The sequence below is a fragment of the Photinus pyralis genome, unplaced genomic scaffold, assembly GCF_008802855.1.
Source record: "Photinus pyralis isolate 1611_PpyrPB1 unplaced genomic scaffold, Ppyr1.3 Ppyr1.4_LG4, whole genome shotgun sequence".
Lineage (NCBI taxonomy): Eukaryota > Metazoa > Arthropoda > Insecta > Coleoptera > Lampyridae > Photinus > Photinus pyralis.
This window is the reverse complement of record NW_022170511.1, coordinates 27,556,052-27,583,925: the sequence shown is the minus strand read 5'-3', so window position 1 is coordinate 27,583,925 and position 27,874 is coordinate 27,556,052. Positions and strand designations below refer to the sequence as shown.

General features: G+C 37.1%; 2 protein-coding genes across 3 annotated transcripts; both read right to left on the bottom strand.

Moving 5' to 3' along the window:
* Nucleotides 1-904: 904 nt before the first annotated feature.
* LOC116167802 lies at nt 905-14,781 on the bottom strand. Of its 2 annotated transcripts, XM_031483332.1 has the most exons (11): nt 14,503-14,781; nt 13,858-14,230; nt 10,263-10,353; nt 7,779-10,217; nt 5,558-5,674; nt 5,373-5,500; nt 2,046-2,183; nt 1,746-1,992; nt 1,416-1,696; nt 1,184-1,366; nt 905-1,134 (listed from the first exon to the last, which is right to left on the bottom strand). In XM_031483332.1, the coding sequence occupies exons 2-11, from the start codon at nt 14,182-14,184 to the stop codon at nt 1,054-1,056; spliced, it is 4,032 nt and encodes a 1,343-aa protein (XP_031339192.1). In that variant the 5' UTR covers nt 14,185-14,230; nt 14,503-14,781; the 3' UTR covers nt 905-1,053. The 2 variants fall into 2 exon arrangements, with proteins under 2 accessions (XP_031339192.1, XP_031339193.1); XM_031483333.1 differs by lacking the exon at nt 2,046-2,183.
* Nucleotides 14,782-15,981: 1,200 nt separating this feature from the next.
* On the bottom strand, nt 15,982-27,653 carry LOC116167834 (DENN domain-containing protein 5B). The gene is made up of 19 exons (XM_031483383.1): nt 26,995-27,653; nt 26,835-26,944; nt 26,610-26,786; nt 26,321-26,559; nt 26,201-26,273; nt 25,030-25,252; nt 24,845-24,979; nt 24,594-24,793; nt 21,341-21,646; nt 20,705-21,289; nt 20,398-20,659; nt 20,237-20,351; nt 19,940-20,190; nt 19,753-19,892; nt 19,326-19,444; nt 19,069-19,277; nt 18,839-19,018; nt 17,084-17,279; nt 15,982-17,036 (listed from the first exon to the last, which is right to left on the bottom strand). Exons 1-19 carry the CDS (start codon nt 27,068-27,070, stop codon nt 16,838-16,840), a joined length of 3,795 nt encoding a protein of 1,264 aa, XP_031339243.1. The 5' UTR covers nt 27,071-27,653; the 3' UTR covers nt 15,982-16,837.
* Nucleotides 27,654-27,874: the final 221 nt, after the last annotated feature.

Here is a 27,874-nt window from a genome sequence, read left to right as displayed (position 1 = left end):
CAATTTAAATTACCACTTATCAGGTCTTCTATTAAAACTTTCAAATACAAAACTTCCTTTTTATCTTCGTCTGCACTAAATTCAGCTTTTGTAGATGAGAGCGTTACAATGCGTAGTCTTGGACACCAGCTTATTAGCGCGTCATTAAGGAAATATACGCACCTAATCAGTAGTATGACTCAGAGGTTGGAACCGGAACCGATAAATATTAAGTAACACTGACATGGGGCCACTTTGATCTTGAGATCTGCGCAAACGGCAAGTTCAACGTTTTTAGGGGTAGTTTTGTTTTTATTGTTTAGTTATCAATGGGCATGCTAGATGGTCACCGAGATGTCCTGGCTTTCTATTGGTTGGTTACCGTTACCGGTCCTCCTTCACATTGCATTGAAATTTCCATATGCCCTAAGTATTGGTGGTTAAGGTTGTAGGGGTGTATTGTTCTTAGCTCAAACAACATTGTTGGAAAGGGTTTAAGGCTTTTGTCCATATAAGTTTGTCACCTTTAATGCCATTGGTAACACATCTAAACACACATTCGTCTCGGTTGATTGTGGAAATTTAAAAAAAATGTATGATTCATATTGTAGATATCGAATGTTGAAATTTTAGGAGCATTGTTGCCTGGATTGGTTTTTGAAACAGAGCCAATTACAAAAGGTGGCACTGCAGTAATAATTTAACTTTAAAATATGCAATATTAAAGCGCGCATAGGGTCAGTCAGTTTTTAGTAAAAGAAAAATGGTCAATGATAAAATGTTTTTATTAGAGTAATGTAATTTAAAAATTATCCTGTACAGAACAAAAATTACGAAATATATATGTAAACTAATCAATAGACAATATCACTTTCATACTGGGCACTTTTCCCATGCGCAGCACATGATGGCAATAAAAATAACATTTAATAAAAAAGATGTACTATATGTATTCTTTTCTTTTCTAAAATTACATTATAATACGATTTATATAAACTCTTGATACCATAATATACAAGACTAATTTTCATGTAAATGTTCTGAATCACAACACAACATAACTTGTTACCGATTTCACTGTACATCATTTTTTAACCTATAGCTATTTTCCAAACAGTCCACCTCCGCCCATGATTTGCGAACATCACAAAATAGCTAGAATTGAATAAGATGAGGCGCCGACAACGGATAGGTGGGTACTTACTTGTGTAAGCCAAAATTCGTCAGCGAGAAGTTCGTTAAGAATGCAAGTGGTATCCTTGTGAGGATCAGTTGCTCTTTTTTCGGCGACTCTCTTGGCACATTCGACGTACATCAAATACTTTTGATGCGTTATTTTATTAAATAATTCTACACGACTGGCACATATTCGACACATAAGAAAATCCTACAAATAACAATGCATATTAATTCTTTTTATAAATTCCAATTGATACCTTTTCAAGTATTTGAGAAGTAGGTTGACATCCTTCTAAGGTTGTAGCATTATAAGGTTGCCCATACATTAGAACCCGAACGGAAACGCCAGGCTTTAAGCATGCCCCACAAGGCCTCAGTTGCGAGTCTAGCGCATTTAGCTCCCTTATAACATTAAAGCAAGGCCATGTACTGACAGCTACTTGGACGGGATTAGGCCATTTCAGTAATGTTATCATCTTCTGCTTTTTGTTATTGGTGATATCATCTATGGTCTGTACATTTGTAAGAAAATATTCATCTGAAAGGAGATACGATTACTCACTCGGTAGTAGTGACAATCAAAGTACCTTGCTCTTGGAAAATTTCCATTAAGAAATTGCTATCGAGCGCTTGCGAAATTAACGTTTGAATGTATACCTCGAAATTATCCTGGTAGACTTCGCTTTCGGTCATCGCTTTTTCTAGAAATTCTTGATCAATTACTACTAATTCGTTTCGTAAAAATTCGACGATAGTTTCTAGTTGCCCTTGTGATCTATATTTTACAGGAATCGGTATGTATTGCTTCTTACTATCGGCTGTCCACGACGTATACTATAAACAGAAATTGTAAAATAGCATGAAAAGAAACCAAATTTCCAGTTTACTGTAGATATATTCCTATACAATGTTTGACCACCCTGTTCAAACGGTTCGTATTTTTGTAAAAGTGTTTTGCCGTCTACTCTCCAAATGGCGGGCCACTCTTCGTTAAGTTCATTTTTTATTACCAAAAATTCGCCCGGCTGGAAAAACGGAATCGATTTATAATACAGAAAATTATATGGAGCACAGGTATCTACTGTAGAAAACAAAGGAACTACGTGGCGGCTACATAAAATAAAAAGTAGAAATTGGTGCAATAAAATTGTCAGGCTATTGTGGAAGTGGAAGAAGTATATGCTACATTGACAAATCAGTTCTTAGGTTAAGTGGAAGGATAGAAATGATGAAATGTATTCATGCACGTTTATAAGTGTTATTATTATTATTATATCATGCCACAATTTAAATTGTAGTTAGCCACAGCTACTTACTCCATACAGTTTTTTAATACTCGATGGTCTTATTAATTTTTGACCAGAACAGATTTTAGAAGCTCCCTTCGAAATGAAAACAAAAAAAAAACAGAAAAACAAACATAAAACAAAAACAACAGAATAGATAAATTATTTCCAGAACAATGGAATCAAAATGGAACTCAACCAGTGAAACGAAAACAGAACAAGAAAAGAGTCAACAAAAAGAATCAAAACAGAAAATCTGAAATGCAGGAAAGCAGAAGAAACTTCTTTTCAAATTATCTTGTTTTTACTAGAAATATTTTTGAAAAGTGGAAGCAAACATAAAGGAGAAAAGTAGCATAAATATAAACGGAAATTGACACAGAAACGAATAGAGAAACTGATAATCGAAAATGTGACAGAAACTGCAACTCGGCAAATAAAATTACAAGGGCAAGAAATCAGAACAAAAAATGAAGATAAAATCCAAAACAAAAAACGACATATCGAAATAAGAAAACAAAACAAGAAAATCTTCTGGAAAAACTTGGAAATTTCTTCCACAAATTCATATTAAAACTAAAAATGTACAAATGGAAACCGAAGCAAGTTACATAGAAAAAAAAACACAAAAGCGGAATCAGGAAAAAAGGACAAAACAAAAAAGCAGAAAACCAAAATAAGAAAAACTGACGCAGATAAATGAAACCACCAGTGCACACAGCCGCAGATCAAGTTCGTTCCTGTATTATTAAGTTTCAAGATGAAGTTCATTATAGTCACCTTATTTAGATTTTTTCAGGCCAAAAACAAAAATAAGATAATCGGAAACGACACATCGGAAAAATTGAATCACAAACCAGAAACAAAAAAAGCAAGTAAAAAATGACTACAAAGAAATAGAAACAGAGCAACGGGAGCAGAAAATCATAAACAAACAGAAAGAAAAAAGAGAACATCCCTGTATTATTCTAGAATGCGGTTTTTAAGATGATATTTATTGCATCTGTTGTTTTCAATGGCGAAAACACAATTTAAAACAACCTGAAACCAGAAACAGAAAAATGGAATCACAAAACGAAAACAGAAAGTAAAAGTCAAAAACAAAAGTAAGAAAACAGAAGCAGAGAAACAGAAAAATTAAAAGTGAAAAAACGTAATAAGGAAAACGAAAAAAAATAAAAAGGTAAAAGAGAGACAAGACCGCTGCATCACACACACCAACAAGTTCATTACCCCTCCCCCTCATTATTTTTTATTATATGAAGCGTGTTTTGAAATTTGTAGTCCGCAGAGTTACGGATTTCAAAGTCCTAGGCCTACTTTGATTTTTTTATGATCTTATTCCAACTGGATTTTTTAAGGAAATCCGAAAAATGTTATTTAAAAAAACTGTTCAAAATAGAATGTAATGACCGTGTAGCAAATTTAAAACCAATAGGAACACTTCAATCCTTAATTTACCTACATTAAATAAAATACTGAAGTGTTCCTATCAGCTTCAAATTTGCTACACAGTCATTACATTCTATTTTGAACAGTTTTTTGATTTACTAAAAAAATTAAAACCTACAAAAATCAATGTATGCCCATTCACATTTACTCAGTTTTTCATTCTGAACCACTTTTCTTAATAACATTTGTGCGTATCTCATCCCCAAAGTGCACCTTACTGCAAAAAATTTATTATGAAAATTTCAATGGCACCCTTGATTTTTTGAACACACAAATTAGTTTCCTTGGAAAAATGTTTGTCTTACAAGAGTCGACCAAACAATCGTGGGGGGGCACTGTATATGAAAAATAGAGGAATCACTGATATAACGTGCAAGAACGGAATATTCCTGGAAAGGAATGGATGGGAAATTTTATTTCTCGATATAAAGGGGAGATTTCTGATAGGTTGCCTGAAAATATTAAGTTCAAATTTTAAAAACCATTACTTCACACGGACAACAAAATATACAGGGCTGCTCAACGTTATTAACGGACGGGACAAACCGCCAATTCAGACATTTGCGGCGGACAACTGACGACGATCCTTATTGTAAAGGGTGATTTTTTAATGTATAGAACTTTCTAATGAAATAAAACGCATAAAAATAGTGGTATTGGATTTATTGGAAAGATAATTTTATGCCATTAGTGTTTAAATAGGATTTATAACACATGGGCGCTGCTGTTAGCTCGAATGAAGCGTAATCTGGTCTGATTCTTGACCAGTTTTTCAAGCAGCTGGGGCCGTATATCGACAATATCGCCGCGATTGTTGGCTTGTAAGTGGTTCTGGCGCAGGTGAGTATTTATGGTGAAGTGTCAAACCTTACTGAGCACAAATCAGCGGTCAGCTGTCAAATGGACTGTCACTAGAAACAGTATTACCAATTCGAAAAACAAACCTCTAAAAAAAACACGCTAGATATATGTTAGGACTTGTTAGTACTTTCTTTCCACGACAAGCAGACTTCTACAACTTTGTGGGAATATTAAAATTTTCCTGCGTATCACATATAATGTGATAATTGATTAGAAAACAAATAAATGCATTTGTTGCTGTAAAAGTTGTAGGTACCTTTGTCACCAAAAACATACCTTTCTCGCATCCATGCACCTCTGGATGCTGTGCTCATAACTACTATGGTTAATCTATGAGATAACCTGAACACTTTAGTTATCATTCTCCCTTTGTGTAACCCCTTCCGGCAATCCGTTTTTGAGATAATTGCATTTGAAGTTTTGACCCCACCGAAGACATTTATTAAAGTAACTAATATAATGGATGTAACTTACGCTTAACATTGACAGTTCTGCTACAGCACTAGCAACTACACTAAATAAGCATTTCTACTGTGTTCAAACAAAGATTACTAATAAAACATTACATCAAAAGGCACAAATGGTGTTCAATCAGTAGCATACTTAACATATTACCTTAAAAGGATTGTCATCGCCGACATTACTGCTAACGCTATTCTGTTGCGCCACAGCCGCAGCAATGTTATCTTCAAGCGTGGGAGCCACACTTTGTTTCTGCGGCGGTAGAAGTGGTTGGTTAGCACCTAAAACTTCGGAACCAGCTCCCAATGTCTCCGACTTGTCATTTGCTGAATTATTACCTGCCGGCTTTTGCTGTTTCATTTGGCCGATCATTTCGTTGTAACTATCCGCCACCTGAATTCCGGCCCCCTGCGCTGCCGCGCTAATGAGATTTCGTGAGGCCCGCTTTCTGGAAGCTGAAACAGGATTGAATTTTTTACAATATTGTTTGTGTGCGGCAGCTAAGAAGGCGAGAGAGGGCGCATCCCCACTATTCACATTCTGTTTTTGCACCACTGCGCCACTCTTCCCTTGTGCAGACTCTAAATTGCTCAAACTGCGCATGGCCGCCTCTCGCCTGCTTAACTGGCGGTTCCTGTAAAATCTTAGTTTAACTAACCACTACAAGGCTATTTAACAAGGCTAAGAAGCAGAAGCGAAACAAACCTGGGGGGCAGGGTAGGGAGTGAAATCATTTATACAACCCCAGCAGCCACGCGCCTACAAAAGGTTTTATAAAAAAGGACCATTCAGATTATTGGCTCCCACCAAATAATTGCATAAGCTGACCCAACAGAGGTAAACAATTACAAAACGCCACTTTAGAGTGAACAGTGAGGCTACTAAAATCTACTCCCCAGGCCTTAATTGCTTTCAAACCCTTCAAGTCGCTTGGCCGAGACATTTTCCCTGTGCCTTATCATGAAGGATAAAACTAGTTCCACCCCCCCCCCGTACTTTGATAAGACGACAAAAAGAAGCGCAACTGATCTCGAGAAAGAGTCGCACGGGAAAGTTATAGTTTGTACAAACCAATTTATTTCGATGAGACCTTTCATTAGAATACCATGAAAGGTAGAACATGTGTTTAACCCCCCCCCCATTTTCTAAAGTTCAAAAGTAACTTGGCACCATGTGTATGCAAAATCTGAGACCAATTGGTTGTCGTATGTAAAAATTTATGTTGTCGTTCAGTTGAAGCTGGACTGTGGTGCTAGGGTCCCTGGTTCGAATCCGGGTTCGGGCATGGATATTTGTAAATGTATAGTGGGTTGGGTTGGTAGAGCAGCCTTGGCTGAAACCCCGCCCACTCAAAAATAAAGGCAAAATAAATAAATAAATAAATAAATAAATATTTATATTTTATTTTAATTATGCACGTTTTACTTTCAAAAACAGTATCAAACGGCAGAAGTGGGTCCGGACGGACAAATCGCAAACAATAGCACATTTTTTTTAATTCTTAAAAAATCCACTAAAAATCACACAGGTACGCAATGTAACGACTGCCGCTAGGCGCAGCCAATGTCTTCGATAAGGACTAGTTGGCCCTTAGCACATGAGAACCGCAAAATAGTTGTTAATGATCTATTACTTTAGAAACTCATCAGGGAAGGCACAAAAATCCTGAGGGGCTTCGTTTCTACAGGGTGCTATAATTTACCGTACACTTTACAATTTATATGTTTCATTTATAAACATATGCAAACACAAGATACAATTTCAAATACGGACTGTCAAGACCAATAAAAACGAAGCACTTAGTTTCATGGGAAGTAATGACCACACCGTATATTTGTGGAGTCTACCAGCTTTGCTGTATCTGGATGCGATTAAACCTGACAGCGCTGTCGCTCTGAAAATATTTATTTGTTTTAGGGGTTAGAAACAAAAGGTAAAAAGTAGTGGTTTAATTTGTAGAGCCGCGCGATAAGGAAACCAAAAGGCTGTATTTAATTGTTCCATTTGTAGCTGTTCCTATGGGAATAATTAAATTATTTTTGTAGCGTTCGAAAGCTTTTGAAATGTAGAAGACGAGAGTGAATTAATATTTTAGAATTTCAGTTCCACTAAGTAATTATTAGCAGGTTGACGCCTGTATCAGTTTGATAAGAGGCCTTTTTCCTGCCCTGAGAAATTTCAAGAGACAATTGGAAATTTCATCTTGCCCATTTAAGTGTGTATAATTAACAGTAGGTAATTAAATGAGCTGCAGTGAACAGCATCCGATTAAGTTGTGAACTAATGAAATAAGTTTTAATTTATGGAAGTAAACAATCGAATACGATGTGTCGGCTGGAAAAATCGTCGATCCCTCCATGGCATGGCCCAATTTTATAAAGGGTAAAGCCGTTGTTTAGTGGGATCTTTTTGCCTTTAATAACTTAGTGCTTCTGAAAAGCTCACACTTGGATTGCAAACATTTTGGACCTCTACGTGTTTGATTTATGCAGTAGTCTCTAAATATACTATACAAAATTTCAAAATAACAATTCTAAATAGTAAATACATCTTACATACCTTGTTTTGATTTTCGTGGTCGTTTATGCATCAGCTCTTCCTCCATATCGTCGCGTGCTTGTGGCGTCCAAGCCGGATCAGAATCGGAATCCATAAATTCTGCCGGTTCTTCCAGATCTTCGTCACCTTGCTTCGCCATTAACTGCTGAAAGTTGCTTTTTTCTTTCGCCGCCCTCTTTGTCGATTCTCGCCTTGGCAAATTGTCGACCGGTCCGATATCGGCTTTTATTTCGTGATCCTCGTCTCTCAGTTTCTGCCTCGCCCGTTTGCGATCGGTCGACCGCCTTGGTTTCGACGGTCGTCCTTTCCGCATAGGTTTTTCTTTAGTCAATTCGTTTTTGACAATAAGTGCCACCTTTTTGTTGAACAAGTCCTCGTCAGAGCTAAAACCGTCATCGGAACTGTCGAAGCAGTTTCTTTTGCGCTCCTTCGGAAGCGGAAAATATCTGGGATCGTCTTGAGGGTCGCCCTGTGAGAGACGCGTCGTTGTAGGTGGTGGGGGAGGTGGTTGACTCACTATTCCGTTAACTTCATCTTTTCTTTCTTCTGGCTGGGCGGGTTTGGCGCGCGACCACGATTGCTTGCGAGCACCTTTGACCATTGGCGGAGGCGAGCTATCTCGTTCGCCCTGTAAGAATTTTAGGTAGCTGTTCATAAAACCGGCTCCAGGTCCGGTGGGTTTATCAGATTTAACGGTCGGCGGGCGTGCTGTCGGTTGAGTTTGACCTGAGGAAACGACGCCGCCGGTACCTTCCGAGAGAAAGTTTAACTCCTCCTCAATATTCGGTACAACCACTTTAGGTTCTTCCTGTTGCAAAAATTGCGAGGATGCATGTTGAGGAGGTTGCTCGTTATAAGTGGCCATCATGGTGGTATCTACTGATGTGGGATATTCACCAGGATGTGGCGCTAAATGGAATGGTGCGAAATAAGGCAAAGGTGGTGGTGGATGGTGAGGGTGCGGATGAGGAACCATTAAACCCTGATGCTGTTGATGCATTGCTTGTGATGCAAACATTTTGGTTGTAGATGGAGGTAGATTCCAGCGATCAAAATCAAAGTAGGTGCCATTTTGTTGTTGAGGGTTGGCCGAACTATGAGCTGGAGGGGGAATCCGCCCTGCAAAGTATTCCGTCATGGCAGCAGGGGAGGTATTATTTGTAGAAGGTGCCATTTTATCGCTACTTTTTCTCCGTTTATTTGGGGCCTTTGTCTCTTGCTTGATGTCAGAAATTTGTTGCTGTATCTGACAGCTTTGCTGATGTTGCAGGTTTTTGACTAAACTCATAGGATCACCTCTACAGCTTGACAGATCTTGTAACGGAACCTGGTGCGTTGAATCGAAGTATGGCTGCCTATCTGAAATTGTTAGCGAGGCTCTTTGCTGAGTTTGATCCCCCCGCGACAGATCCATTTGGCGAGCTGATTCAATAGTCGGAGTCACGTTGTAGCTATTTAAAGGTTGAAACTTTCTTTGCTGAACCTGCCTGTCCTCCCAACAGCTTTGCGTTTGCGCATTAGGCCCTGATCGATCGTAGCGATCTGGGAAATTTTTTTCTGTATTAAGAGCACGTGTGATTACTGACGGATAGGCCACATTACCACTCTGAGAATTAGGCCGCGAAACTGTTACATCTAATGGGGAAGGAGGCGTTACATGATTTGAACTTTGCTGCGGAGAAGACATTGAATTCATTGGACTGTTATACATAGGATATGCAGGACTAGGCGCGTGACCCAACGGGGAAGCTTGCGAATGGGCCTGTAACGGACTAGGTCTTCTAGGTACCACCACATTGCAATCTGGTCCATTTGAATTACTGTAGTCGGTACCCGCTTTTGATCGTTGAAAATCCGGCTCCGTGTTGTTACCGGGTTGGTAGTGGCGATAATTAGTGGAATGCTGAAATTGGGGTCTTTTCACAGACGAGATGTTGCTGGCGTAACTCAAACGACTGGAAGCGTCCATAATCGAAAAACTGACAGGAGAAGGTTGGTTCTGAGTTTCGTCAGACGGAGCATTTCGTTGCCGGTCTGCGTGGTTACTCAGCTCGGGATAAATCTTGGTTTGCGCTTTAGTTTGTATTTGAGTTTGTTTAGTAGGCGGCACAAACGACTTATCCCCCGGTCTAGAAGGTGTGGGTGAAGGTAGAAAGGCTGTACGGTTCGTTGCCGGAGGTACTCGGTAATCTTTTGAGGTTGAAGATATAGATGAAGAAGAAACAATGCACGACTGCTGCAAATTGGAAGCATTTGTAGTCGCAAATTTGTTTGCGGCCTCTGCACTGGCGAAAGTAACAGGAACTTGGAAGAAATTTGCAGCATTCGTTTGTGATGTGACCTTAACAGATGCATTTGTTATTTGCGGACTTTGCGCTCTCGTCGTTACATTTTTAGCTGCCGTCAGTTGGGTATTTAAGTGATTCAGACTTTGGGCAGCTGCAAAGTGTGCGTTAAAGTTCTCATACGCTGTTATAGCTTTACCTGCAGTTGTACTTGGTACTACACTTTCGTGAGGTAAAATACCAAATGGACTGTTTTGCTGCCAGGCAGGTGTTCCGGGTTCAAAAAACGCCTGAAAAATATAAGGCGTTAGCGCTAAATAAATAAAGCAGTTTTTATTAAAAAATTAATATATTTCAAATTTATGTGGCTTTGGTGACGGTTTGTAGTAATGGCTATTTGTGAATGTTTTGTAACATGGCTATCTGTAAGTAAGGGTAGAATAAGATGTGTGGAACTTATACCAGCTTTGTCTCTTAATCCTGAGTAAGCAGTACAAGGACAAACGGAATGCACGCTCTAGCACTATGTTTTTACAAACGAATAGAACATGAAGGATTTTTTCCAATTCACAAACGTGTGTGTCCAAAGGGTAAACCCTCGGATAAACCGCAGCAAAAAATTCATTAATAATTCTCTAAATCGACTTATTTATTTATTCTTTTATCTATTGACAAAATTATGTAAAATAAATTGAACATGTTTGCATGAGATTCTACGATAAATAAAAACTAATTAAAGCTGGGGAAAAGAAATTTTTTATTTTTACATCAAACTTGAGTATATTTATATGTAAAAGTGCCGGTCAGGTAACAGTTTTTAGCGCAACCCACGAAAGTGGAGTGCTTATGTCTATATCTCAGTCCCTAGACCTAGTATCGACTTCGGGTTGTCACTATATGAAAACTTAAGGGTTGCAGCTGTGCAGCTATTAAATACTAAATTTGGCATTTAACATATTGTTGCACGAAATCGGTCAAAATCGTTATTTATATACCAATTTTTTTTTGGGAAAAAGAAGAAATTTGTGGAGATGCGTAATTTTTTTCGCTTTTGTAATTTTTTCAATTTAAATAACGTGTAGAAGTAAGGCCGTTTGCGATACGTGTTTTAATTATTTAATTTAATTAATGCACGGGTTTTATCGCGGAAAAGAAATTCAGGTGTTTTACAATGTACGCGTTATTTCGGTGTAAGTGGGGTCTTTTACTCTTTGATCATCCTGCGGTTGCGTGGTAAATTATACATATTTTTATTTTAATAATATGTAAGAACATTCTAATTAAAATTTTCCAAGGGGACACCCTGCGTTTTTAATTTTTTTAATTCAACGTTTGAACTATTTACTCGATATGTGACCATCATAGACGCATTCAAATTTTAAAAAATCATAATTTTTACTTTTAATCAATTTTTTTAAATGGAATAGCTATAGCTGTGGCATAAAAATATTCGTAAAATAACCCTCCTTCATAAGAACGAAATAAGCCATAGTGGTTCCATTTAAAAAAATTAACCAATAGAAAACAGATACAAAATGTATTTTTCAACCACATATCGATCACTTTAAACATTTGTTTAAAGCACTGTACATACAAAAATTGACCATCTGACCACAATTGGCAAGTAGGCGAATGTCATCGTACTCGGAATGTCATTTAGTGTGAAAAAAATGAAATGAAAATCAGGGTGTTCCATTTAAAAATCAAAAATTCAGCCCATTTCCGACTAAATTCTGATGTTATTTATTTGTTTTTACTGTTGTAATGACATATCCCACAACACTTTAGTTCAAGGGACGAATACAAATTATTATTATTATTATTAAACCGGAAATAGCAAAAACAATTGACTTTTTGGGATGGTATCATATTTTGCTACCCATGTAAGATAGAAAAAAGGTAAAGTCTGCCTATTTTAGATGTATTGTAATGTAGAATCCAGTGGCATAGTCAAAACAAAGTGTGTAAAGCGATGGGGTAATACAAGAGAGAATTTTTTTTTAAATATTGATTTATGAAAAAAAATTATTCTTCATAATATTTTTTGCTTGCTTTGAAAGTACCAATAACGTTTCGATTGTTTGTGGTTTGATAGCAGTACGCTATCTTGATTATAATGTAGAATGATAACTTTCAATAAAAAAAAATTAATTTTATTATTTTTCCAGATTTCTATAAATAAATTTTAGACTATCGAAACGTTATTGGTACTTTCAAAGCAAGCAAAAATATCATGAAGAATAAATTTTTTTCATAAATCAATATTTAAAAAAAAGTCCCTCTTGTATACCCCATCGCTTTACACACTGTATAAGTATTATCCTATTTTTCAAAACTTTAAAATGGCAGGTTTCTACTGTGAGCCATTTTTATTAATTGGTGTCAACTGCCTTAATTACCATGGATACAATAACCAAAACAAGAACTCCATGAATCCATGACCTACTATGTAAAAACAGTACAAAAACAACGTTTTCATTGCTAAAATTAATAAAAATACATACCTCGAAAAATACATAGGTTGTGATACGTCAATGTAATCAGGAAAAAAAATTAAAAACAATTGACGTTAAGATATACAGGGTGTAAATATCTCGTTTTGTTATTGAAAGTAGAAAAAATTAATTAAGACCTATCATCAGTAGCATTTATAGGCTACTACATGATACACGTCTGATAGTGCTTACCTTGGTGCTTGCAGAAAGTTTGAGAACACTGTTGCATAAACATTAAAAACATTCTGCTTTGAGGTAGACTGGTCTAGGTACAATCATTTTGTGATTTCCTATAGGTAAGAATTTCCTATGTCTACTTTTACATGATAAAAAGTCTTCTGAAAGACGCCTAATTTTATGCAACCAAAATAACTTCTTGAAACAAATAAATATCTGGCTGTCATATTAATTATTAATTTGAATATTGTTGCTTTAGCTTCACAGAAAATAAATCTCTTAAGCTCCTTTAACTGCTATCAGCACTACACCAATTGGAAATATCAACTTTTTCTTTAGTTGAATACATCGCTCACGAACCGAAATTAGAATAGGGAAGTGAAAGCAATAATATTCAAATTAATTAATATGACAGGCAGATCCTCAGCTGTTGTAGGTAGTTACCTCGGTAGTTACTTTGGTTGCATAAAGTTAGGCGTCCTTTAGAAGACTTTTTATCATGTAAAAGTAGACATAGAAATTTGACCGATAGGTATTCACGCACGATTAGGGTCTTGTGCGCAGGTGCACCCTGCTGTTGAAACCAACAGATTATAACTTCGTTATTATTGAATTTGTAACAAAAAATAGTTAATACAGATATAAGTACTTTTTTTATGGGCCATATTTTAGAGACAAAACGTATTGAAAATCCAGATGACTTTAAAGACATTTGGTGCTATCTGGATAACTGTGTTGTTGCAATAGTACTCTTAGCCAGGTAGAAAAATCCTTTCTTGGTGTACATCTCAAGATCATTGGAACAAAACTGTGATGAAAGTGTTTAAAATAAAATCTAATAGTGACATAGTTGGACACACGGGTGAACCGACAAAATGACAACAACAAAGCAACTGCTATGTAAGCACATTGCCTAAAACATAATGGCAAATAGACTTTTGGAGACCTCAAGGTAATCACAGTGTATTTCGGTTAGTCTAACCTTGAGTTTCTTTTGTTGCATAATTGGTGGTTTCGGAAGCTAGAAAGGTTTATTGATTATTCAATATAAATGATTTGTTTAAAAACGATAGCCATTTTTAATCTCGCTTTTAATAAACAATAATGTCACCATTTACTTACTTGTCCTTGGTGATATTCCCCTTCGGTCGCATGTTTCGACGCCGCTTGTGCTTGGGCCAAAGCTTGTCTGTGTTGCGTAACTTGAGTAACGTAGTGTGCGGTCGGTTTTGTGCCGGCATGATGAAATAGGGGACTAAAAACAGTTTCATAACCCACAGGAGGGGGCGATAAGAATCCGCCCGATATCAACGAAGTTGCTGTGGTTGTCGGGGGTGCACCGGCGGGCGTACCGGGGGTGAGATGGTGTAATTCGGCCCCGCCGGCAGCTTGCACTCCCGTCAATCGATTGTACGAGGCGTATGCTGACCATGGACCAACTGGATCCATTGTTGGTTTACAATACGGATTGTATTAAGCCGTTTGGCCATCCCATCTGTAAATTAACAGGTGATAATAATTCGGTTTGCTCAAAAATAAGGTTACTAACAATTGAAAATTCAAAAGACAAAGGTCATATGATGCTGGATATAATAAATATAAACGGGAAACGTTCAGAAATTGAATCAAATTTAAAATGACCTATGACTGGTAAAGACTCATAAGCATAACATCAACATTTATCTCAAAGGCATGTTGATAATAAAGGGGTCGCCGCTTTAGGAAAAGCCTCCCTTATACGTTTTACGGAAAGTTTCAGGTTCTTACATCTTAATACGCGGAGTCCTTCATTTAAACGTGTTGTTTTCTGGACATTTTTCCTAAATATGGCTCCACACAAATTCAGTTGTATTTCATACACAAACACTATGGTTTACACATCACGAGTTCGACGTTTTCCAATAGATATAGACTATCTACCAATATTAGTTTAACACAATTTTCTAAACAAATTAATGCAAAACAAAACGACTTTTTACGGCAATTTACCAATTTATAAATTATACCAAACTTTAGTCAGCCATTATAATTTTCATCAACAATAACGAAGCGCCATCTTTTAATACATTAATCAGTTGCAAATTTGGAGGTAAAATAGCCTTTGGATATTCTCCAAAGAATTATGTCTTTATAAGAAAAGTGTTATGTAATAAAAACGCGATTGCATCGCAATGATGTATTCGAGCAGTATGTAATTATAAAAAATTATCCTGAGCTTGGCGCCAAGTCATATTTGAATATGTTTTTATCTTCGTTTTGTGTACCTCTTTTTCTAACAAGTAATGGTATTATTTTATTATACCATGTGTTCGTTAAAGCTGGCCATTGCTTCTTTGGATCAACGTTGAACGATTCAGCCCAAGTCAAGTAACTAATTGCCCACAAATTTAAATTGTGCATTAAATATTATGAAGAACATATAAAAATCGTGTGTACAACACCACATCAGATGCAACTTGAAAAATGAACCAACCCCAGGAAATATCCTTTGCTGTAAAATATCACCTACCGCAAATGTTTAGAATTAAAAGCACCACTCAGTAAAACGTAGGTATCTAATGAAGACATGGACAGATGGGATGCGCGGACGGAGATATGCTGTCGTTTAAAACGGCCAGGAATCTTTTATAAAATCGGTGAACAAAAAACTAGTGTTCAAAGTAAACGCAGGATGTAGTTTAAACCACGTTAACTAGCACTGTCAACGTTTTTATTAACACGGCAAAAGTACCTACAGAAAAAGAAGTGAAGATATACGGGAGACACAGAAGTTAATTTCGAAAAGCCTTAAAACCTCCTCCACAATTCCAAAAAATTATATTAAGGGAGGGTCCTCCCTGTATATACAACCTACGAGGCTGCTCACATACTTGAAAACTGCCATCCACTAAATTTTTAGAAGGGGAAAACTCTCTGCGCCATCTGGAGAGCATCAACACAGGTTACGTTGGGCATGTTGTTTTTTAATGGCGATCACGAAAGCATCGCTCCGTAAATATGTCTTGTTTTTTATGTATTATTTAATCCAGGTAGTAATCTTTGCATTTCTTTATAATGTATTTGTTTTTTATGTAGCATCTTACATTGTTTTTTGAGTGTCAATCTTTGATTTTGAAGTTGACTGGATTTAACCTCAAGGCAGCTTCATGTGTTTGATACCATTAACCTTTTGTTCGAAATCGCGTTCATTTATGATGCAAAATTTTTACCAGAATCGTGTTGAATACTTTAAAAATAAGAAATAAATAGGAAACAAGATAATTTATTCAGACATTAAAAATAAAATTATGGCACTGTCATAATACGTACAAATCTTAATATTATGCTGTACTAGTTTATAATTTTATAATAAAATAAAACCTTTCCCTAAATGCTACAACCACAATCAGACCTACCATCAAATAGCTTGTAATATCGTTTAATATTTTATTATTTATATTTACTTCATCTGAGCCAACTATTTTCCCACAGCACTAATAAACACTAAAACTTTATTGTAAGAGTAGGTTTCAATTTTACACATGTTTAGTAATAATTAGTAGTTCAATAAATATCAGACTCAAATTTTCAGATCAACAAGACTAACCCCTTAAAGTGGTTTGGCAAATTCATTACAAGTTAATAGAAATATATTAGATATAAAATAAGGATCACATGACTCTGAGGATTGAAGGCAAGTTATTGAAATGTCCCAAAATTAAGGAGGTAATAACAAAACACACCGGGTTGGCCTATAACGGCCGGTTAAATAAATAACATTCAGTTTACTGGCAAGATCGTTTAAAGAACTCATTACTACCTACCTTTTCTAAATCTATCACAATAAATCTGACATGCACAATAAATACAATCAGAAGACATGTTTAACTATTCAATTTTTAAAACTATTACAAAAATAACAAACGATTGAAATGACCATCACAATCTGATTTCTCAAAATAGAGTTAAAAGAAATAGTATTTCATTATCAAAATTATAGCGACCATTGTCATGGAAATTTGTACATTATTGCAAATTAACTTACATAACTAAATATCACTCCTAATCCCGCTGTAAATATTGTAAGTGATAACGGTAGTTTTCACTTTAGACTAGACAATTTTTATGTGTGCGTCGACGGAGACGATATCCCGTGCGTGACCGAATTTTCCAACACGACATCTAATTCATCTAACGGCAATAAAATTTGACGCAAAAAAGTCAACAGACCCCGATTACGCAAGAAGGAATTTTCCTCGTACATGTCCATAGTAGTCCTACATACGGCCATCGGTAACAGCATCCTGTGCAGTAGATGCTCCCTAAAGTTGGAAGGCCATGAGAGCAGCAAGACATTTCAGTAACTTACCTGACACTCAGACATATAAACAGTTGAAACTTCCCGTCCTTTCCCAAAGCTTGACTAGCACCATGTATTTCGTCTACTAAATGACAGTAGCACCTCCAAACGGCGACGGTCTCTTGGTGATTACGTTCAAGACTGGAAGTGCGACCACCAGATCCTTGTTCTAGTAAATCAACTTCAAATTGTTCTTTCACACGAACTATAAATCAATAATCAAATTTGTACTGATTATATTACGCATAGATTTATTTGGGTGGAAGGACCGTATCAGATCCCTTTAAGTTAAGCATTGTGTTTTTGGGTGCACGTTTACCACTACAGTAATACTGTTGCGCGTACATCATCAACAGTTTGATGGCAGCTGTTTTTGGGGAATATTGTAATGCCAACATTAACAAAATAAAAAAAATTATTTTAAACCACAATAAACGTTGGAATCACGTGTTTATGTTTTCAGGTTATCTGTCAATCGAAATTGGGGTAGTTTACGTTTACATTGCGACACGTAATAAATAACATACCGTCCGCTGCGAATTTCTGCGCCAAAAGTTGCATAACCGAAAAATGCCATCGGGTTTACCAAGAAAAAGTAAGCAACTTATTTCTAGTCTTATTCATTATTTTGAACGAAAAAGAGATAATGGGGGTCCATTTTTACCAGTCGCAGCAGTAAGAGTGGTTACATATAACAAGTTTCAGTTCACAGAAAGTCGCGGATGCATTCAATTTTAGCCTGCCAACAGTGACTTCTATTTCACAAATTTCTAAATCCTTCATACCTCTAGAAAGTCCTAAAAAACAAGGCAATGTAAGAAACACGTTAGCGATGATGGACTAATGCTCGGTTTCACAAAGGATGATTAAGGTTAATCAATGATTAAAAATAGTAGAATGTTAGCCACCTTTGATTATATGCTCAGATGTTTCCCATTCTAATATTTTTAATATATATATATAATATATTTTTAATATAAATATCGAAATCGAACATTCGATAAAGTGAGGATAAGATTCTTATCACATTTTGGTTGATTTTTCTTCAAGTACTGAAAAGAAACAACAAGTGGGTAATATTTTTGCGAATACAATTGAATGACCTTTAAAATGACAGGTCACTCAATCCTTCTTCCCTATTTAAATTTTAGGGGTTGCTTCTAGCCCCATTAGAGGGTTGATCGAATTTCATGTATGACCAGACTATAACATGGCCCCCTTCAAAATCAAGGTGACATGTTTTTGTTTTTCCGTGGATCTGTTGTTGCGGCTCATAAATTTCGGGTGGTACCTTTTTAAATTGACACACTGTATGTATTCTCTTCCATTGATCGCATGATGCTATGTAAACATACTTAGTGATGCCGTCATAATACACCGATGACGTGACGCAAACTAAAGAAAATCCTACTGCCACAATAATTCTCTTATTATTTTTGGATTTTTCGAAGTAATATATAAAAACTAAGTTCAGTAATTAGAACGATACGATTGCGCAGAACACCCAAATTCAATGAGAGAGCTTTAAAACCGGCTTTAGACCCCCCCCCCCCAGGTAGGATAAGCCTTTCGACAATTGCCACTCTTTCAAGACGCTTCGAAAAAGCATTAGCATAGAAGTTACAAAGAACTTTATCAGTTTTAATTCAGAATTTAAAAAATGTCTCCTGTGATGTCTCATTTTTGAGATATAAACGAAACTTTGAGATATCAGAAAAAGAAACACATGGTTCTTATTCCTTGCAATCCATAACATGTACCTACCAAAATAATCCCACAAATAGTGATTTCGGGCGAACAATCGAGCCGACTTAAACCCCAATAGAAACACAAGCTCCAAACAATGCACCAATCCAGATTCGCCACATAACAAAGCTGTAAGTGTCGTGTGCCTTTCTGATCCTCGCCTGTAATGCCACTTCACGATCCTATTTACACAGTCACCTAACAACACCAATAAATATTAAAAGAACACAAGACGAACGGTGGCCAACCTAGCATATGCTGAATTTGTGAGGGTTTTAACTCTATAGATCGGAGCGGACCAGGCGATCGACATCTTGGTAACGTGTGAACGCTGCTGCCCGTTTTTATGCCTGAGATTTCATCTCCCTCAATCTGTTTCTTGAGTAGATTTCCGACCAATAGTCTCTCTGTCGAACCGTCATCGACTCCTCGACCCAGCCACCGACCACACGGAAATCTGCAAGGACCGAATTCAACTAAAACAAGTAAGAATACTGTGACTTACTTGTAAGTATGGCCCGTTATTTCGTTGCGAACGAGAATGTAGTCGATTAGCCATTTTGCGGATAAGCCGGTATTATCGTGACCGATTCTTAATGTTGTTAAGACCCCCAGATTTTGATGCTAAGGCGAGTAGAATGTTACATAAAGGAATACTTTTTGTTGAACACGCAAATGATCCGACAATTTCTTATTGGCGTTTAAAAAGTAAGCTACTAAGAATAATTTAGTTCATTCCTGTAAGCGAGTAAGTGTAAAAATAATCCATAAAAATAACTCGACACTTTAATTTTATAATTTAATTTCCCTTTTAATTAAAGTGATAACGTGTCGCCAGCTAAAAATAGAAAGTGCATGCAGGTGTACTATCAAACCCATAATGCAGTTTGCTTTAGTGGAAATCAAATTAGGCTAACCTAAAAATTACTTACTCTAAATTCAAAGTTCAGCGTTGACTTTGGAATAGGCACGCGTTGTGTTTCAGATAAAGTCCCTGATAAAACGACCCAGACATTAGCAGAAGTCATGGTTCCCTTGCGGCTTGGAAATATTACCACTCGGTAGGTTATCACTGCAATATTCATGCATAAATGTACACAACAAAAGGCAAATTCTTACCAGTAGTAGGATAGGTACTTGTAAAACAAAAGTAATCAACCGCATTTAAAGAGAGCAAATGAAATAAAAATTGTTCCCTTTCCTCCTCGCACCGCGCAAACGCGGACCGCTTATACATGCTACGTAACAAATTATGATCTGACAACAATGTATTTAAATGTTTCGAAAGCTGCTTCTTCTCTAACGCCAAACGAACCCACGCTCTTGCCATTCCAACTCCTGTTTTAACATCCGACATCGCTTGTACATTACTAGAATGAGACACTAAAGAGAATGCGCATAATATCTACTACTCACGCCATATCGAACAGTAGGGACTCCGGAAATGGAGGCATTTCGGAATTAAAACTTTTATTTTCCGTACTCGGACTAGACCAATTTTCCAGACGAAGTGCGAGTCTCGACATTTCAGCTTTAAGCTTGATTGAATATAATAGTCACTAATTGTGAACACTTACCAGGTGACAAGTACTGATTTTCAATTTTCGCAGGATGCTTGTGTTGTTCCTGATAGGCCAACAAGTAGGACCACAACGCCGACTTTCCTCTTTTCCGCTGCAGACCGTGAGACCAAACTCGTTCCAGAAAATCACAAAGTGATGCGACCAAAGTGCTCTCCTCGACAGCACCTGAGTTGTCGACCGCATTGTTGCTTGAAAGCGTAACACCTTCGGCGCCCAATTTCGCGAGTAGCATTCGTTTCGTTTTAGACTTGCAGTCCTGCAATAACAACAAATAAAAATATTCCAAACAAATGGGCTGTACCTTAAGCAATTTCTCGACAAAAGTCCAGTTCGCTTGCGCTAGTAATGCGGGTGACACATCTTGAGCGTTGCTAGTCTTCGTTGCGCTTTTATCGATCGTCAAAACGGACATTTTCGTACCGATTTTTTTGTGAGCGTTTGCCCTAGGTATGCTGCCTTTATTCACAACCGGGGTCTTATTCAAGATTTCCTCGTCGAGCAGGGGAAAATAGCGCGAGATGTTCGGTTTATGATGTAATATTTCCTTCGGCGTCGGTGACTCGAAGTCCGGATTGGCCATTCGGTAGTCTAACAATTTTTGAGTCTCGTGCGCGCTCGTGCAGGGCTCGTACGTCAGCGATCTCATTAGATTTTCTCCGCCGTAGCGCTGTTTCAAGTATTTTATTCGATTGTCGAAAATGATTAGATTGTTATCGATTTCGCCCCATACGGATAAAATTTTATTGTCGATTAATGTCGCGAACATCTGCGTCTCTAGAAAACGCCATAGGAATAGGCGATGTTGCTCGGGTTGGTCCGATAAAAACGCGGCCTTGTCGAAATTCTGTACGGAATCTCTATTATTGAACCAATCGTCTTTGTCGCGCTAAAAAATGACGGTGATATTTAAACGAATACTTATAGTCAGTATAACAACCTGATTGGGTAAAATAATGAAGTTTTCATAAGACTGAAATATGTGAACGAAACGGTTCAGGAAAATTTCTCTTATACTGTTATTGAACCGTAGATCTTCGATGTAAGAGTCAGATGGTTGGGTACTTTCAGTTCTGTCTAGAGTGACCCCCGTACGCCGTACAATGTCTGCAATTCGCTGTAAGGCTTCAGATCGTGCTGAGCCTGGCGGAGAAGGTGGTCGATCGCATTCTATCGTGTCATGCATGGAGAGTTTACGGCGGTTTAAAGACCTTCCAGGAAGAATACTAGTTCGTGATGTTATTTCCTGTAATAGATGTAATAGTGTAATACCACTTTTGCAAATGATTGTTTTATACATATAATTTATTTTTTATATACATAAAATTTATGAAATTATGGTGTGAGATATACAAGTACTGGCGTCCATATCGAAAAACAAATTATTATTTAAGAAACTATTCTAATTTAGAAATGTATGCATCGGACAAACATATATGTAGTTTAAGAGCCAGTGGTAAGCAACCTGTATGTAAATTATAAAATCTGCAATTTTGCTCAGGCTTATTAATACCCACCACCCATGAGCCCGTCTTAACAAGCTGAAATTTGCCAACATACTTCGGTTTAGGGTACTAAATACCGTCGGACACCCCAGCCACGTTTAAGAAAAAATGTCAAGAGAAAAATTGTAGGGAAGAAAATTTGCTACGTGTACATCAAATTTTTGAGATGTTCAGTGGCGCAAATTTTAGCAACTCATTCAACTACTCGAAATACACTATTAAACGCCGGAAACTAAGGTTGCCTAAAACATGATGAATTGAATACTACCTCTTGTAAGGGAGTCTTCGAAGTGACCCCTTCCCCCACTCTCAACAGCCCCCTCCACTACAATCGTGGGTATATCGGCTTTTCTGGCACCTCATTCTCCGTAGTCGGTTTAGTTCATACCTACTTGCAGTCAGAAGCGTTCAGCCCCCCCCCCCTCCCCACTTCGAGATTTGATGTCGTTTTATTATAAAGTTATGCGCTCCTACGCGCCACCGATAATAACTCTTGCGCCATTATCGTTTTCCGAAAACACATTTAGGAGGGACCAAGTATATGCAGCCCCCCCCACCACGTATTTTGTCGCTGGTATCTATGCCATCTAATACGAGTACATCTGGATATATGCGCTCAATTGCGCCACTTGAATTAAAGCTAGCGCCAACAAGGTTAAGCCATAACCAATTTTCAAAAAGGGGGGGGGGGGGATCTACATGGTGGTGTTTTTAAGTGGACAAGTATCTGAGGAACGGTTTGGAATTTTATTTCGGGACCCATTACCTTTTCTGAATAATCGATCAAAAGGAATCATTTAAACATATTTTCAAGATGGCCGCCTTTCCGGTTGTATCAAAACGATACCGAAACTTTCTTATTGCAAATGGCACTATATTTTTGAATTCCTCATAAAAAATCAATATGATTTTGTCAATATGATGCTATGTCTAACTGACATGATTTCGAAGTTTGACATTTTTTCACAGTTTCAGAGGTTCAGTAAATTCGCCAAATCACTGTTGTCTGACAACTTAGCAAAATGTTTTTTTACGAATGGACAGCTAAACATCCACGCTATTAAATGTTATTGGTCTGATTTTCAAATGTGATTCGAAAATAATATGAATAATCGTTCAAAGTTGACAATCGATTTTTGGTCAAAAACTTGAAATTTTCAAATGGAAACCATATCTTTACTATGCATGAATGGAAATAGCATAAAAAAATGGACAAACAAATGTACTTGAAAAATTTTTCTAAAATGGACAGTTTTTTTAATTTGTTTGTAAGAAAAATTTTGCAAGTACAATTTTTTATCCGAAAGGCAACTTTTGGGCGGCAGAAGCCGATTACCCCTCAAAGGCGCCCGCCTTGCAAACGGTGGTTTATTTCGCCTCTCTGAAAAAAAAACAATATGTGGTCACGCAGGAGTTGGGCACGTTTACAAGATCTCTCTGACGACCCCAATTTGAAAACAATCGCACCCAAACTATAGAAGAAGATAGAAAAACACTGAAAAATCACCATGTTAGTATAACATTGGCGGATGGCGCCCAGATGTCGCTGACCCCAGATCTTGAAGCTCCGTCCCTGAATTACATGGCCCCGGTAGGTACATATACAATTGTACACTCCTCCTCTTTCCACAAACGTTCTACGGGCCCGCATTTGCTGCCAGCCAGCCAACTAGCCGGCCGAAGTGAGATTAAAAGCTACCCTTTTACAAATAAATTTGCAAAAATGCGATAAAAAAGGAGTTTGGAAAACATTGACTCTTCACAGCAACACTAACCGCAAGTAGGATATGGAGAACCTTTGAAAATGAAGCTAAACTCCCCCAAGGGTTTTGGCATATGATGAATTGAACTAAAATATTATCCAGATGGCGCCACTTCTGCAAATGCCGGAAGTAGCCATCAACTTTGTTATTTTAAATAGGGACTTCCTATTTTTACAGTTTAGGATTTTACGTCGAATTTGGAGTACAACGATACCCCATAGTTGCCCCTTTGCTCCAAGGGCTTCGTCGATATTCAAGTTTTTATGTCAAAAATTGAATGTGCAGCGGTATAATTTTGAAAATTTATTAAACGAAAACGGTAAGAGATATTGCAAAACAGTTTTCACGGCGTTATTAAGGAAAGATCGAATTTTCTTTTGGTATGAGTAACCGTCTAAAAAAGTGAGACTATGTTACTTTTTAAATGCTCTAAACTCCTTTACCTCTATATCTGAAAAATCTGTAGTTACTGGGTTTTTTCTTATGACGGTTGTGTAGGTAATAAGCCACTAAGAAAACTAAATAAACATAACTTACAAAAATGCAATTTGTTTCTTGAAATTACTGTCTGACCAAGTGATCTACAAGAAATCCTGTAGCAATCTGAGTCCAGTAATAATGACGCGTTTACATGAGGCCATCAGTACGTAGATCAATAACTGGGCTTCAGTAACTGGATTCCATTAACTGGCTTCATGTAAACGCCAGTGGAGGCCAGTTACTATCCAGTTCATTTGAAAAATGTTGCGCTACTCCACTGGCTTCAAGATTAGCCAGTGGGCCATTGAAAGCACATGCTCTTTATCAAGACGCTACTTCCGCGCATCCTCTACTAACTTAACATACCCTAACAGTTAGTGTTAGTTAGGGCCTAACTAATCGCAAAATAATAATTCTATCACAATTTTGCAAAATATGTACCTACCTGCCACGATCTATTATTTTCTGAATTCGGAACATGAACCGTATGTTTGTCAAGGGCGGCCCAAATCTCGGCACTGAAAGCGTCCAAATGAGGGAAAGCTGCCATTTCTTCAGGTAATTGTACCTTACATTTGTCTAAATCTACGTAACACAAACTAGCTTCTGACGCCATCTTAATGTTATCTGAAGTCGCATACAATCCTAAAAATTATATAATCCAACGGTTAAAATCAACAGCTTCTACAGACATACCCATTACAAAAGGTACGGGTGCATCCAGAAAGTGTTCTAAGGATGCTGGCAAGATTGGCACGTACACATGGGGCCAAGTGAAGGGAAATAGTAAAGTCGTTATACCTTCGGCGACAATCATTAATCTTTGGCAATCTAAACAGACGATTCAATGAAAGGTGAAGGGTCTCAAAACACTCATCTACCTGCGCTCTTTAAAAGGACCTGATTTTCAAGTAAAAGGCAAGTAAATAGTTGTACCACTATGTCGACACCTAACCATAAAAACATACACCTTAGCGGAAAATCAAAATGAGGTAGTTCTAAAGGAAACACTGGGCACTGCAACACGACATTGCTCAGCGGAAGTTGAGGATCTGACGGCGGAAGATGTATCAAAATGCTTTTCCCCTGTGTAGGTAACTGTACCTATGGTAGAATAAAGTGATTTACACGTACATACATTATGTATACAGCAAACAAGGATAATAATACACTAGATAGACACTTTTTCACACGTTGAAACTTGTCTACAGAATACAGAGGCTATGTTTTTAAAAGACCTGAGATTAATAATAGTAATCATAATTTTATTTCTGTTAATAAGCTATCAACAGGCATTTACAGACGTCAAAATAAAAATACTTCTCCAAAAATTATTAAATACCTAGATCTGATGTTACTGGTCATAAACTCATCCACACTATAGAAGGCATGGTTAATTAAAAACATTTTTACTCTATATTTTAATGTGTTTATCGGTAAGTCACGTAAAAAAAATAATAATATTGCTTTATGGGGTTTAGCACATTTTTTGCGGTGAGGTACATTAGATAAATATTAATGTTTCTTTGGCTATTATGGATAAGTGTACACATGTGCTTGAAATTGAAACTTTCTACTGTGGTAAATGATGTTCAGTACTTTTTACAAAAAAGTATTTTTGAGTTATTTTTATTTTATAGCTTTTTTACGTCACCTGACCACAAAACCAAAGTCTTGGGGTTATGACTACAGTTTTAGCATTTATAGACACAAAAAAAATCATGGTTTTCATTTTCACTGCCTGTCACCTCGCTGTCACCTTTAAAGTGCCAGAACTGTAACCTTGAATGTTAATGTGCATGTTCAACCACAAATGTTGCAACACTGGCTATTCTTTGTAGTGTGTTTCAAAGCATTGATTGCAAGGTGACAGTGGATAGGTATTTTAAATTTGCGGCACTTTTTGGATCAAAAATGGTGAAGTTTATGGGGCTTTGTATATCTATGGGCTTTCCTATAGTTCATGCCAGAAGCCAAAGACCTGAATGAACGCTTACAACTCTTCTAAGTACGATGTCTATCTAGTGCAGTATTATCGATGCGACAACATACTTCGTATAAAACATTAAAAACGAAACTATCGAGGCTAAGAGTATTTACAGAAGAACATCGCTTTGGTATACATCTGAAAGCAAAAAATAAGCTACATACACATCAAATAAGGCGCCTCACCGGTATAAGTTTTCTAAAAATAATTTCGAAGCGTGTACATACGGAATCTGCGTTAGAATCGCTATACTTTTCGATACAAATAATTTATCTTTCGTAATGTCATAATATCCTAATGCGGTACCAATGGGATTATTACTTAATTTAAAATGTTTAGGTAGGGAGCGAGTCTGTGGTCCATTTTGAATCTCTTGAACTGCTTTAATTTTCAAACAGCTTGATAATTCCGTGACATACATTGCCTAATAAGTAAAACAAGAGTAATATGACGTTAACAAGTTGTGTTAACCACCTGCAGGGTTTGCATCGCCGTACATATATCACGATTACGTACTTCTTCATAGAATATCAAGCTAAAACCGTAACATCTCTTGCCGTCTTCCCTAGTTATGAGAAAGGAATGAAATGTGGGAGCCTGTGTAACCGAGTGCTTTTGTGTACGAAATCTTAGACCATTTGGAAGACACAACTAAAATCATATTGTGTCGAAATCTAAAAATCACCTCTCGAGCCTTACCATGCACACAGCAGATGGATCAAAAGGATTTGTAGACACATTATTCGGATAGTGAGCCAAAACTTTGTTTTTGTACGATCGTTCGAGCGGAGAAGCGTGTAAATTATCCCCTAAAACGTCAATGATAAGTACGTACACAACAATTAATAGAAATACACACCAGAAAGCTTATCGGGTTCCAGTCCGGAATTAAAATCTAAACCACAAATAATAAAATAATCTGCGAACCTGCTCATCTTTGTTATTGAATTTTTTGTACTTCCTTGTTTCTACTTATATAACGAAATTAATAAAATGTAAATATATTAAGAATAATAATAACTGTAGGTCTAGTACGCATATTTTACGCTCTACTTATTATTCTTTTTGTAACAATCTCTTTTTACTCCATTTTGACTGTTTATTTTTTAATTAAGAATTCGTTTGAACTACCGTGTTTCCAAGACGTTTGGTCTACATTGAAATGAATGAACTACTTAATTTATTGTCAGCGGGCCTATTAGTATTTGGAACGTTTCTAACTTATTTAGATCCCTATTCCCTAGTAAAATATAAATCTTGCAACAATAACAATGTATTACTATTTCAAAACAGCAAATAATTACATCAATACCAGTATCGAAGGACCCGACAGTTATCTAAAACTTTTGGAATTTTTGTCCAAATTCGATAGGATTCTTTTTCTGGACGTTGGACCATTATTAGTCCTCTAGGATCTTGCGATCAAAAGGTGCCGCACGACGACATGGTGCCAGGAAAATAAGGTACCACTGGATTGTCGTAGTAAACTCGTTCCTTAAGACAGCAGTTTTTCTGCCCTAGCAGTCTAGCACCCGACAGGGTAATAATGTACACACGATACTACCTATATAAGCACGATTTTTTTTAATTTTTTTTGTTTATTTACAACAAATCGCAAACACAGAACTATATGACCCTAAATAAACAATTATAAGTACAGGATGTCCCATATATTCGAGGGTGACCGTTTGGGATTGTGGAAATGTCGAACTTAAGGGTCTTCTGTACCCACTGCATCC

What these genes read in the sequence shown, in the direction of transcription:
- LOC116167834 (XM_031483383.1), bottom strand. Translation starts at nt 27,070, where the DNA reads ATGAGCAGGTTCGCAGATTATTTTATTATTTGTGGTTTAGATTTTAAT. An exon ending in TTTTTAGAAAACTTATACCG is followed by an intron (nt 26,274 to 26,320) that starts GTGAGGCGCCTT and finishes TTTTGCTTTCAG; the next exon opens with ATGTATACCAAAGCGATGTT. An exon ending in CTATTTGTGGGATTATTTTG is followed by an intron (nt 17,280 to 18,838) that starts GTAGGTACATGT and finishes ATTGATTTATAG; the next exon opens with TTCGTGTGAAAGAACAATTT.
- LOC116167802 (XM_031483332.1), bottom strand. Translation starts at nt 14,184, where the DNA reads ATGGATCCAGTTGGTCCATGGTCAGCATACGCCTCGTACAATCGATTG. An exon ending in GCGATGACAATCCTTTTAAG is followed by an intron (nt 2,184 to 5,372) that starts GTAATATGTTAA and finishes CCGTTTTTCCAG; the next exon opens with CCGGGCGAATTTTTGGTAAT. An exon ending in GGAAATTTTCCAAGAGCAAG is followed by an intron (nt 1,697 to 1,745) that starts GTACTTTGATTG and finishes ATCTCCTTTCAG; the next exon opens with ATGAATATTTTCTTACAAAT.